The 13,952-nt window shown below is 36.8% G+C and overlaps 1 protein-coding gene across 1 annotated transcript; it reads right to left on the bottom strand.

Moving 5' to 3' along the window:
• Window positions 1-1,309: 1,309 nt before the first annotated feature.
• LOC127871764 (uncharacterized) lies at window positions 1,310-10,446 on the bottom strand. Its single transcript, XM_052414935.1, has 4 exons — window positions 10,299-10,446; window positions 3,770-3,928; window positions 3,450-3,491; window positions 1,310-1,626 (listed from the first exon to the last, which is right to left on the bottom strand). Exons 1-4 carry the CDS (start codon window positions 10,348-10,350, stop codon window positions 1,508-1,510), a joined length of 372 nt encoding a protein of 123 aa, XP_052270895.1. The 5' UTR covers window positions 10,351-10,446; the 3' UTR covers window positions 1,310-1,507.
• Between the last annotated feature and the right edge of the window lie 3,506 nt (window positions 10,447-13,952).

Raw genomic sequence — 13,952 nt, 5'->3', positions numbered from 1 at the left:
TTCAATTCTTCTGTGAATGAACCACTCCTTTTCGAACCACCACACATTGCTTGTTATATGATTGTCACAAACATACAAAGCCTTAAAAACTTGTCATTAGTGAGGTGTTACTTGGGCTCAATTGGTCATTGTTAGCCCATATGCTACATTTAAGTGCCCCGAGTGGCCTTCTTTATACATGTACTTCAAAATATGGAAAATATACTAAAAGTACACAAGAGAAAAGCGGGGCGCCTTGAAGCGCATTTCCTGTACATGGGGAACATACTTCTGAACATTACTTACAATACCTGGGGTACTTTTAATTAGTACCTGAACCGACAATGACCATTTGATGGTTATTTGTCTCTTTTAAAGGGGCCTTTTCACGTTTTGGTAAATTGACAAAATTAAACAAGAGATGTGTTTGTCAGAAACACAATGCCACCTTTTGCACCGCTTTGAAGCCACATATTTGACCTTGAAGGATGACCTTGACCTTTCACCACTTGCAGCTCCACGAGATACATATGCATGCCAAATATCAAGTTTCTATCTTCAATATTGCAAAAGCTTTGACCAAGGTTAAAGTTTTGGAACAAAATTGTGCCGCTTTGAAGCCATATATTTGACCTTGAAGGATGACCTTTACTTTTCACCACTCAAAATGTGCAGCTCCATGAGATACATATGCATGCCAAATATCAAGTAGCTACCTTCAATATTGCAAAAGTTATTGCAATATAGCAAAAGTTTTACCAAGGTTAAAGTTTGGAGACAGAATGACTGACAGACAGGCAAAAAAACAACAAATATACACCCGATCATTCGATCTGGGGCATAATAAAAATGTTTCAGATTCAAATTGTCTTTGTAGTTATGAAATTTGTGACGAAACAGTTATACTGAACATTTACCATGCTCTAAAATATCCATTATATGCATCATTTGACGATTTAAATAACCATGAAAATATAAAGCGTTGCAACGCAAAACAATTGAAGAAATTGGAGAATTCTGTTGATGTTATATTTTGTGACACTACAAGGATTGCTTATATTTAGTATAAAATACATCACTCACTGTATGAGCACGGATGGTCGAGTGGTCTAAGCTATAGACTTTTACTCCAGGGATCGGTGGTTCCATCCCAGTTTAGGGTTACTTTTTTGTTCTTTCTTTATTTGTATTCTTGTTTTTTTTACTGGAGCTTTTTAGGTCCAATGTTTACATTTAATAATACATGTATAAAGCATTTAATAACAAACTTCAATACATGCCAAAATCTCTGAAAAGGTCTCTTTAATAAAATAATTCAATTTGAAATAAGTCCTCTTACAAACTTTATTTAACCTCAGAATACAAAATTCAAAATGCTCCAAAGTTCATAACAGATTCTAACTTCTTTATCACTAAACCCATTGAACATTTAAAACAGATGTTAGGAAACCAGGCAAATGGAAAGTACACACTCTGTGCAAAATATCAAACAAGCCGGTACACAAAATGTTCAAGATGCTCAGCACTCTTAATCCTCACTGCGATACTTGGGTGGAGACCAGTTAACAATAGAAGCGAGGCCTCCTTTAGGCTTGTAGGCTGGTACCTCTGGTGGTATGAATGGACGAGGTGGCTCGTGGAGAGTATCTACAGACAGAAATCATTATTTCAAAGGGGATTAAACAGACAAATTTTCCCGAGATATGCTGCTGCATTTTACATAAATAATAATTTTGCACAAAATATCAATGAATGTTTCTTTTGTATGAATTGAAGCGCTGAGTCAACCAACTGATTTGTAATGGAGCCTTGTCGTTCTGCAATCATTTGTTACAAAAGAAACATGACCATGCAGTAACCAACTAGAGCTTTGTCACAGACGCGACGCATACCCCCACATGCCGCATTGACACAGACTATTTTGCATGCTGTCTTCACAAAACAAGAGAATCAAATTTAAGGTGATTTTAAGAATTATAATGCCATTATCATTTATGGCCATTTCGACCTTTGAACTTTTGAATTCTTTCGCATGACATGCCGTTCAAATTTATTGCCATTTTTTTACTTTTGAACTCCAAGTGTGACCTAGACCGTGGAGTTATCGACATAATTCTTTCGCATGACACATAGTCCAATGATTGTGAACAAATGTACAAGGTATTTTTAAAATCTCAAAATAAATGACATAGTTATGGCCCGGACAAGATCATTTATGGCCATTTTTGACCTTTGAACTCACATTGTGACCTTGACGTTACAGATATCGATGTAATTCTTTCGCGCGACACACCGTCCAATAATGGTGAACAAATGTGCCAAATGATTTTTAAATCTCACAATGAACAACATAGTTATGGCCCGGACAAGCTCAATTATGGCCATTTTTGACCTTTGAACTCAAAGTGTGACCTTGACCTTGGAGTTATCGACGTAATTCTTTCGCGCGACACACTGTCTAATGATAATGAACAAATATGCAAAATGATTTTAAAATCTCACAATGAATGACATAGTTATGGCCCGGACAAGCTCATTTATGGCCATTTTTGACCTTTGAACTCAAAGTGTGACCTTGACCTTGGAGATATCAACGTAATTCTTTCGTGCAACACACCATCCAATGATGGTGAAAAAATGTGCCAAATGATTCTAAAATCTCACAATGAACGACATAGTTATTGCCCAGACAAGCTCATTTATGGCCATTTTTAATCTTTGAACTCGAAGTGTGACCTTGACCTTTGAGATATAGACGTAATTCTTTCGTGCGACACACCGTCCCATGATGGTGAACAAATTTGCCAATGATTTTAAAATCTCACAATAAATGATAAAGTTATGGCCCGGACAAGCATTTGAACCTTGAACTCCAAGTGTGACCTTGACCTTGGAGATATCGACGTACTTTTTTCACGCAACACACCGTACCGTGATGGTGAACAAATGTACCAAGTTATTTAAAAATCTAATGATAAATGACATAGTTATGGTCTGGACAAACTTTTGGTTTAAAACACACTAAGTGACCCCGTGACCTAGTTTTTGACCCTTCATGACCCATATTCAAACTTGACCTATACATCATCAAGATACAACTTGTGACCAAGTTCGGTGAAGATCGGATGAAATTTCGGGACAGACAGACCGACTGACCGACAAAGTGACTCCTATATAGCCCCCATTACCAATGGTAATGGGGGTATAATTAGGGACCGTAAGCTGAGCTAATGCCATTCTTGGTAGCAATGAAGATAACATGGAATGTAACTGAAACATGAACATCACATATCACAGGTATAACTTTAAATTGTATGCAATTGTACATGCAGAGATGCCAAAAAGGTACCTGGAGTCCATTTGTTAGATTAGAGCTAAAATCCCTCACATGATAACCAACAATAACAGATCTTTGATTAGGACCCGAGAAACACAAATGACACTTTTTCTGACAAATTGAGATTACTCACAATTGTAATTCAGCCTCCTTTTCTGTAAGTCTTCTCTGTTCACTGGAATCAAAAAACAAGAAATAACAGGAATGTACAAATTATGAGCTTCAGTTACTTAAAAAATTAGTTTGACTGAGTGGGTTGTAATGGCTGTAAAGAATAACATTTTTAATGGTTGTCTTTTTAATTTACTTCAACTATTGATGATATAAGCAACAGTGAGCTGGATTTTTATATAATATATAAATCAGTTTTCATCGGATAATTTTTCCATGTAAATTTTTCTTAAATTTTAATACATTTGTATAATTAGTTTTGATCATTTGTATCAGTCATACCTGTTTTTTGTGGTCCATAGATGTGAATTGGTAAACCCACAAAAATATAGGCGAAGAAGAACCTTCGAAGGTACCTGGAGTAGTTATAATGGAACAAGAAAGGAAACTCAGACCACTTTCTGTTCAGAGTTACTGGAGGGTTGTAAATCCTGTATGTTCCTAAAATGAAAAAGTAGAACTTGTCAGTAATGATAAATACTCCCACAGGTGACATGTAGCAAGTTGTAGCACTGAAAAATTTGACTGAGAGGGGGCAGTTTTGACCCAAGAGGATCTGCAAAAAGTTTGTTGAGATGCACAATTAAAAGTTAAATGAACAACTTCACAACATAAGGAACAATCTTAGCAAGTTTTAATGCTGTACCTTGAGAAGCGAGAAAGAACTTCTCCTAATAAATTTGTGTCTAAGGACAGACAGACGAACTGACACACATAATTATGCCTATGATGAATACAGACAGTATACCACCCTATACTTTATAGGGGGGGGGGGGTTTACATGTACTTACAATGTATGTAATATGTTTGTTATAAGGTACAGCAAGAGCTGTCTCCATCAGAAGACATATGCTCTCAAAACACGCTTTTATCGAAACCCAAACGTAGATTTCAAAACCTTAACGCGGACACTAAGTTCAAGGTCAAGGGGGTCAACATTTGTGTGCGTATGAAAAGGCCTTGTCCATATACACATGCATAATACCAAATATGAAGGTTACATCTGAAGCGACCTAGAAGTTATGAGCATTTTTCGAAACCTAAACGCAAAAGTGTGACGGAAGGACAGACAGACAGTGAGATCACTATATCAGGGATGGAAACTTAGCTCGCATACTCCCAAAATGCGAGCGAGATTTATGGATAGCGAGTTGAAAAATATAAAGCTTGCAATTTCTCTGCGAGTAGAAATTTAAGATTTCTCAAACCTGTTTTTCCATAAATCCTTTAAGTATTGAGAGATGATTACTTTTTATTATCACAACTCCCATTTTCAAGATCAAAATCTTGCTTAAATTTAATGATTTATGTGTTAAAGAATTGCATAAACACATTCGGCCACCATTGTTGTTGTAAAATTCAAGGGAAGCTACTCTGGTATGAGGTTTGGTTCGCTAGGCGCTTGCAACTAATAAGCGTCTCAGTGATCGGGACTTTCTAAAAATCTTTCTGTCAGCACAATCAAAAACATTTATCAATCATGGACAAATTTCTGAAGAGGCAATATATGTATTTTTGTATTATTGGGTTTTTGCTCGCATGTGATTTAACGAAAAATAGAATAAAAATATATCTATTTTTATTTCGCTCGCTCGATCCATTTTTGGGAAGCAAAAATCCATAGAACAAATCTTCAATTTGTTGTGGTCTAAGAAAAAAAACTACAGAAAAAGCAACGCAGACAGCAGCTCTCAAAACAGTTAAAAAATGGATGACTGAATTTTACATCAATCTAGATTATGTTGTTGACAGCGACAACATAGTCAGACAAATACCATGCAAGACGTCCATGCCTTGAGATAACTGTTTTGTTCCAATGATTATGCTTCTGTAAAGGGATCTTTTCACGTTTTGGTAAATTGACAAAATTGAAAAAAGTTGTTTCAGATTCGCAAATGTTCGTTTTAGTTATGATATTTGTGAGGAAACAGTAATACTGAACATTTACCATGGTCTAATTTAGCCATTATATGCATCTTTTGACGATTTAAAAACCTGACAAGGGCTGTTTGTAAAACATGCATGCCCCCCATATGGGCTGTCCGTTGTAGTGGCAGCCATTGTGTGAATACGTTTTTTGTCACTGTGACCTTGACCTTTGACCTAGTGACCTGAAAATCAATAGGGGTCATCTGCGAGTCACGATCAATGTACCAATGAAGTGTCATGATCCTAAGCAAAAGCGCTCTTGAGTTATCATCCGAAAATCATTTTACTATTTCGGGTCACAGTGACCTTGACCTTTGACCTTGTGACCTCAAAATCAATAGGGGTCATCTGCGAGTCATGATCAATCTACCTATGAAGTTTCATGATCCTAGGCGTATGTGTTCTTGAGTTATCATCCGAAAACAATTTTACTATTTCGGGTCACCGTGACCTTGACCTTTGACCTCGTGACTTCAAAATCAATAGGGGTCATCTGCGAGTCATGATCAATCTACCCATGAAGTTTCATGATCCTAGGCATATGCGTCCTTGAGTTATTATCCGGAAACCATTTTACTATTTCGGGTCACCGTGACCTTGACCTTTGACCTAAAAATCAATAGGGGTCATCTGCGAGTCATGATCAATCTACCCATGAAGTTTCATGATCCTAGGCGTATGCGTTCTTGAGTTATCATCCGGAAACCATTTTACTATTTCGGGTCACCGTGACCTTGACCTTTGACCTAGTGACCTCAAAATCAATAGGGATCATCTGCGAGTCATGATCAATGTACCTATGAAGTTTCATAATCCTAGGCCCAAGCGTTCTTGAGTTATCATCTGAAAACCACCTGGTGGACGGACCGACAGACCGACCAACCGACATGAGCAAAGCAATATACCCCCTCTTCTTCGAAGGGGGCATAAAAATTATAAAGCGTTGCAACGCGAAAAGATTGAATAATTTGGAGAGTTCTGTTGTTGTTGTTTAATTTTGTGAAACTACGAAGATAACTTTTATAAAGTATAAAATACATCCCTTATGGATACTTGGCAGGATGGCCGAGCGGTCTAATTCGTTTTTACTCCAGGACTCCGGGGGTCACTGGTTCGAGCCCTGCTGCAGGCTACTTTTGTTTCCTTTTCTTTTTTTATTCTTGATTTTTTTCAAGAGCTTTTAGGTCCAATGTTTACATTTATCAATACAAAGCATTTAATGACAAACTTTAAAACATGCCAAAATCTGTGAAAAGGCCCCTTTAAAGAGCCAACATAAAATACACAAATTTAAGCAAAATGGTACAAGAAATGTATTGTTTTAAATAAAATATATTAAAAAACTCCAAAATTGCGAGCAAGTTTTTCTTTTGCAAGTGAAAACAAGGGACAAAATTGTCACAAAACCAGGTTTTCATTGTGAAAAAAAAATCTGATAAAGGGAGAAAACTCAAACTGAACTTTTGAAATGAACAAACAAAATTAACCCCCTTTGTAAGTTTGTTTTTTAAAAAAATCTATTTTTAGTCGTGGCGACCTTGACATTGGAGATATTGACGTGATTCTTTCGTGCGACACACCGTCCCATGATGGTGAACAAATGTGCCAAATGATTTTAAAATCTCACAATGAATGACAGTTATGGCCAGAACAAGCTCATTTATGGCCATTTTTGACCTTTGAACTCAAAGTGTGACCTTGACCTTGGAGATATCGACGTTATTATTTCTCGCGACACACCGTCCAATGATGGTGAACAAATGTGCCAAATGATTTTAAAATCTGACAATGAACGACATAGTTATGGCCCGGACAAGCTTGTTCCGCCAGCCCGCCAGCCAGCCCGCATTCGCCAATCTAATAACCAGTTTTTTCCTTCGGAAAACCTGGTTAAAAAATGAACTTGCAAAAAAATGCAAGTGCCATTATAGGTTAAATTTGGTTCCTGTATATGCCCTCCTTCGGGAGCATAAAAACATGGTATTGATGTGTGCTTTTTATAAACATGTATGGAAAAGGTTTTATTAGTTACATGGCATTTTGATTGCACACTATGGCTGAATGAGTGTTCTCCAGAGAAATTTGAGTAACAAATTATATTTTCAAAGTAGCCGGTGACTTAGCAATAAAACATGTGTATTTGCGACATTTTAATACAAGAGGGCCATGGGCCATAAGGTGCTCACCTGCGACTGGAGGGAACTAAACTATTCTGGGAAGGTGGAGTTCAAAATAATAAAAGTACTTCATGAAACATAAATATTATCATAAGGTTCACAAGAAGAAATTTGCTCGCTCTTCAGAGCACCGGAACCATTTTCAAAGTAAATCAATATATTATAGGAACATATGTTCTCAGCATGTTTAACCAAGATTGAACTAAAATGTGACTTGTAGAGTTCACAATAATGTTTCACTGTAGCAATAAAAAGAAACCTGCCACCCACCTCAGGGCCTTGCTTTTAAACAAACTGGAACTATTTGCAGAATCACCTTGCAATGATATTTCCAAATAAAACAAAAATCAACCCTATTTAAAACACAAATCTTTGATAATCACACCAAAACTACTGATCTCATCCATAAACTGTGTGCCATAACAATTTCATTCTTATCAGTATAAAGGTCTTTGATGCGAGTTTCCAGCTGGGGCCTATTTCTAGGGACTAATGGCATTTAAGCTGCAAGCCTGTTACACATTACCATTTCAAAAAGCATCAATGAATACTACTGTACCAGAACTATGCAGGCAGTCAATAGAGAATTAATTAGTTGCTGATTAGCAGGTGGCTAAATGGGTTCATTGAGAGATACAAGTGCATTCCTGACAAGCCATGAATTCATGATTGGAGGCTAAGCGCGAAACCTAAACGCAAAGTGTGACGGAAAGACAGTCCGATCACTATATGCCCTCCTTCAGCACAGGTACTTGAAACAATTTTTTGGTCCTTATATATATATAATAAGAGTAAAGGTACCCAACGATGATTTCACAGGTGTATTGAATAGCACAATGCAACAGCATAAAAGATCAAACAATGCACACATATGTCGTTGTGGTTGCCAGCAGGAAGCGTCCATTTATGATAAAACACCTTTTATTTGATGAAAATCGTCCAAGTATGTCCAAAACAGCCAAAAGTTTCACAAATAGCACCCCAAAATCAAAGTGTGTAATTCCTGACATCCAGCTGTCAGTAATGAATGAAGGCGATTTTCGGTCGATTGTTCACAATTAAACAAGAACTTTGCTATAAACTCCACGTGCGTTTGTCATTTACTCAGTTTGCCATCGAACTACGTCGTTCTTTGGTAACGATATTCGGCGTCTTCCCCTACCAGAATTTTTCCCCTAAAAATACCTTTTCCCCTCCAAAAATATAGTTTTTCACCAAAATATAATATTTTACCCTCAAAGAAATGTTCTTTTTCTTTTGGGAAGTCGACACTTATCCAATTTGTACCATGTACAACGATCTCTCTCTCTCTCTCTCCCGACGAACGCTCAAATCTGGGAATCCGAGTGATTCTATATATAGCTCTTAAATTACGTCATGGAAACCGGGCAACTAATCGTATTAATCATGTGACTATTTTACTGGATTCCAGTCTTGCGCTAGAAACGGTGTTTCGTCAATTAATTACCGGAAACCAGTCGAATTTTCATCCGGGTTATGTGAAAGCCAAGATATAAACGTTAAAACAGAAAAAAGTCTCACAATTGGCATCATACACGAACAAAATAAAACGTTCGGACTCGGAAAATATTAATTGCGTTGACGCATTTTTTAAGAATGAATCATCAAAAACCGTTGAAACCCAGCAGGATTCGGAGGTACATGTAATCAACATCGATTAATACTGTCGGATTATTGTGAAAGTGAAAGTGGACAATCGGCAGCTGCCGCACCTTTCCCTTCCAATACTGAAGCAGATCTAGATCGTCAACCCATTCATCATGAAATTGAAATCATAATATTGACATTGTTCCCCAGCCACAGTTGAAAACATTTCCTATTATTAGATCTACACCTGCAACTTTATTTAGGACTTTGACTTTAATATCATACTTGTTCATGTGTTTAAGAACAAAAAGGTCAGAGCCATGCCTCTTTTTCTAAAAAAAACCCTGAAGTCTGTAGGTGAGTTATAGACATTGAAATGAACAGGTTTTTTTTCCCCAAATATGTCTCTTTCGCGCTCGATTTTCCCCTTTTACCCAGCGTCCAGCGTCTTCCCCTTTTTCTAAAAAAAACCCCTGCATAGATGGACGCTTCCTGCTGGCAACCACAACGACATATGTGTGCATTGTTTGATCTTTTATGCTGTTGCATTGTGTTATTCAATACACCTGTGAAATCATCGTTGGGTACCTTACTCTTATTATATATATAAGGACCAAAAAATTGTTTCAAGTACCTGTGTCCTTCAGGGGCATAATAAAAAATATACTGTTGAATTTTCAAAAACAAATAATACCTGAAGACTGCCATAGCCACTAAATAACTTATGCATTCACCCAAAATTATATTTTTCCCTGACTTTTCACTGACTTTTCTGATATTTAATTTTTCACTGACCGTTTTTTTTTTATTCCCTGACTTTTCACTGACCTTGAAAAAAAACAAATTTTCCTGACTTTTAAAGTTAAGTGGCAACCTTGAATATGAAAGTTAACAATGTTGTTAACAAGGTTTTACTGTAGCGGCGGGAGGCAAATTTATGATTCTGCTACCTGTGACTGTGTGCAAAATGTGATGGGAGGGGTAATGCAAAGATAATATGGGGCAGGACAAGTACGCGTTAAAACTCAAGTCTATGCGAAAAGCATTGACACCGAAATAATAAAAGAATGAATTAATGCATGAAAATTCAATATTACCATCGGGATTGTGAGTAGGAGTGTAAATGAACCTAGACCGTCCGATACCCATGGTTGAACTTGAGGAACGGTCAAAGCTCTGGGTGCATATGTGCGATTTATTTCACACAGTTAATCGATTACTTAAATTCGGGCCATGGTAAAGCTGGGCGAGACGTCTCTGGCTAGTTGTTTAACAGAGAGATATTTTTATGACCCCACTGAGTGTAATGCACTCCTTAATTTGTAGATGATCATTAAGAAATTAATGTTGCTTAACAGCTTTTCGACAGAATGACCCATTTTTCTGATATGTTATATATAGTAGATATATTGTGCCATGTAGCATGTGTTTTCATCCCACCTTAACCTATTATGGATAGGGCTCAAACCGCAGGTGGTTAGCGTGTTGCTATGATATTAATTAGTGAAAACATCATTTTGAATGATAAATAATCATATTATAACGAAAAATTAACTTTTCTGAAAAAAAATAATTCACTATCAAATATATATATATAACAAGGTATGCAACTCAAAATCACCCCAACGCGGGCTGCATCGCTTTGGACAGCCATATCTTCATCAATTGCGCAGCGATTTTCACAGTTGTAAAGACACACCTCCGCATTGGACCAATGAAATCACTCGTGTGTTTAAAATGTCAGTTAGTAGAAATGTATGTAAACACAGAATTTCAAACGGCGCTGGACAGTTAGTCTTGATGCATAATGTAACGACAAGAACGGTAATAATGTTTTTTCATACGTTTTATTGAATTATGGTATCGAGGTACATGAACTTTGTAGGGGAGATGCCCTTTACTCCGTGAAGATTTCAGTCTTAAAGACTGCATGATCATTGTCAACTGGGTCATGCGAGTTGTCTATCGTGTTATTTCTTAAAAGTTGACCCAGCATTTGTAAAAATATTGCAAGAAGTATACATTTCCAGAAAGGAAATTCAATTCTGCGTTGAATAAGACCAAGTCGTGAAAATCGCTGCACAATTGATGAAGATATGGCTGTCCAAAGCGATGCATCCCGTTTTGGGGTGATTTTGAGTTGCATACAATTTAATTTTTCGTTATAAGATGATTATTTATCATTCAAAATGATGTTTCCACTAATTAATATCATAGCCACACGCTAACCACCTGTGGCTCAAACTTGTGCTGCTGAATTTTCTTACTAATCGATATGCGTATATTAAGATGGTCGAAAAAATCTAAGTTTTGCCGAAAGATGTTGTGCAGAATTATGGCTTTTTGTCTATTTTGCTGCTATGTAATTTATAGCACGAACAGTTTCTTGTTTAACTCCTTTTCACCACTGGTTAAATCTCGTTCGAAACGTTTGCAGTTGAATGACCTAAAAATGAACATAATGATAAAGATATTTACTGCGACTAGATTTTGTGGCGTGGGGGCTGTACGATAAGCTGAGTTTTTGGTACACTATCTTCTCCACAAGATGACCGGGTTCAAACCTAGTTGCCGGAAGTTTAATAGTTTTGTTTTTCATCACTTTATCGGACAGTTTGAATTTCCCCGGCCTCAAACAGGAGACCATCTCAATATTTCCGTAATCGTTAAGTAGCTGGAAATTTGTTCCAACTTTCTTGAGTAAAGTAAGTCTATTAGGGCACGATTGTTCATTGTCGGCTCGGGTAATACTTACATGTACCCAGGGTACTCTAAAGAATACTTACATGTACCCCGGGTACGGTAAATATACTTACACGTACGCGGGAAATTTTCATGCTAAATCGGTCGTTTTCGGCTTTTTTTTTCTAATTAATTATGTTCACATTTATGTCATTTTTCTGTTAAATGGCCTCTATATTATCGAAACTCATACTCAAAAAGCATGTTGATGCAGTTTTTAAAAAGGGAAGTTTGTAAGATACAAAATATTGTTTTACGGTAATCGGAAGCGCGTTTTACGACATCGGATTTTGGGCGGGAATACAACTCGGGTACAGTCTAATATCGACCGGGTACGTGTAAGAATATTTACCGTACCCGGGGTACATGTAAGTATACTTTAGAGTACCCGGGGTACATGTAAGTAATACCCGATCCGACAATGTCCAATCGAGCTCTATTAGGTATGATTGCAGGTCCACACTTAATGCAGCCTTAGCCACGGAAGAATTAACCCAAAGACCTATACACAAATTCACACGCGAACGGTTTTGGTTTCAATATGGCAACTTGTCTTTGTGTGGAATATTTTATGGTTTTGTCTGTGCTGGGGCATCAGTATATGTGAGGCAAAAGAATTTGCGCATTTGTAATAGTCAATATTATTACATTAACAAACGTTCGAATATGGCCCTTCAATTAAACCTGTCTTTATTAATTATAATTGTGCACTGTTTGGTAAACCTCGCATATTTACTTTCTGACTCGCTTTGAGAGAGTTGTTTTATGTGCTTTCTTGATCGTTTTCAGATATGCACATCATCTTTTTTCATGTGCACGTACGTTATCTTTTCACCGGTTAACTATGACCGTACGTACTAGATCGTCATTTCGTGTAGACGTCGATCACGTAAGTGTCCATTTTAAATGACGACTGGTGTTCGGGATGGATAAAAGAACTGGTTCAACAAATTTAGTTTTATTATTCCCGTTCATATGAGAGAATGTTTATGGATTAGAGATAATTAAGGTTACAGTACATGTGTATACTAAATATCCGTTTCATGTAGGGATGTACTCTCTAAAAAAAATATAGTTGACTCGAGGGCATCTTTTACACTTTTAACTGTTGTTCGGGTTTTATCGTTTTGAGATAGTGGTAGGGCTTGAATAGGAGTTCAAAAACAGTCGATTTTGATTTGTGTCGAGGTTTCTTGGTTTGAACATGACCTATCTTTTTTATTGCATAAATCGATTCCGCTTAGAAAGGCCTTTAAGAAAAGGTATGGTTATGGGGGTCTCTACATGTGCAATTTGTTGCATTTATTTTCCCTTAAAGTTGTCGCCTTTACATTGAATTATATAGGGATATTATGACCTTAACAATGACCGAAATGAGAGTGAAACATGTATGAATTGTTTTTATTTTCTTTATTACAAAAAATGCATTTACAACAAAATACTTATCGATATGCGTATATTAAATGTATTGTATTGCTTTGCATAGTAATTATGAAGAACGTTGTACACTATATATTGTGAACGTCACTTGTTTGACGACATTGATTATGTTATACGATTAAAACAATGCTCATTTTGACATAGCGCATTGTTGATATGTGTTAAATCGGATTTGAATAAAACGTTCTTCGTCTTCTTATATAATTAATAATTTACTTACCTGTGCCATATTTGCGATGTTGCCATCGGTTGCACCAGTCGCACTCTACTGCATGCTGGCGGGACCGCACCTACTGGCCGCATCCTATACAAGGATAGGAGGCCATACCACAACATTCACACAATTTCAACACACAATTAATTAACACTCGTGAAGAAATACGTATAATTTACACGATTTAAAAACACTATATTTCAAACGCCAGATAAAGTCCGGTATACTTTCCAATATAATGAATAAAAAAAGCAACTACTTTAGTCCACTTTCTTTTTCTTCTTCTTCGTGATAACAGTACTCCACCATACTAGGATAAACCTAACTGGTGATTATGTACTAGCGCTGGGTGAAA

The sequence above is a fragment of the Dreissena polymorpha genome, chromosome 3 (assembly GCF_020536995.1).
Source record: "Dreissena polymorpha isolate Duluth1 chromosome 3, UMN_Dpol_1.0, whole genome shotgun sequence".
Lineage (NCBI taxonomy): Eukaryota > Metazoa > Mollusca > Bivalvia > Myida > Dreissenidae > Dreissena > Dreissena polymorpha.
This window is presented reverse-complemented; position numbering and strand designations above follow the sequence as displayed.

Bases quoted from the DNA above. Each gene is read 5' to 3' on its own strand.
- LOC127871764 (XM_052414935.1), bottom strand. From the start codon at position 10,350: ATGGGTATCGGACGGTCTAGGTTCATTTACACTCCTACTCACAATCCC. The intron at 3,929-10,298 runs GTAATATTGAAT...TTTTCATTTTAG, and splicing joins TCCTACTCACAATCCCGATG to GAACATACAGGATTTACAAC. The intron at 1,627-3,449 runs GTGAGTAATCTC...TTCTGTCTGTAG, and splicing joins AAGGAGGCTGAATTACAATT to ATACTCTCCACGAGCCACCT.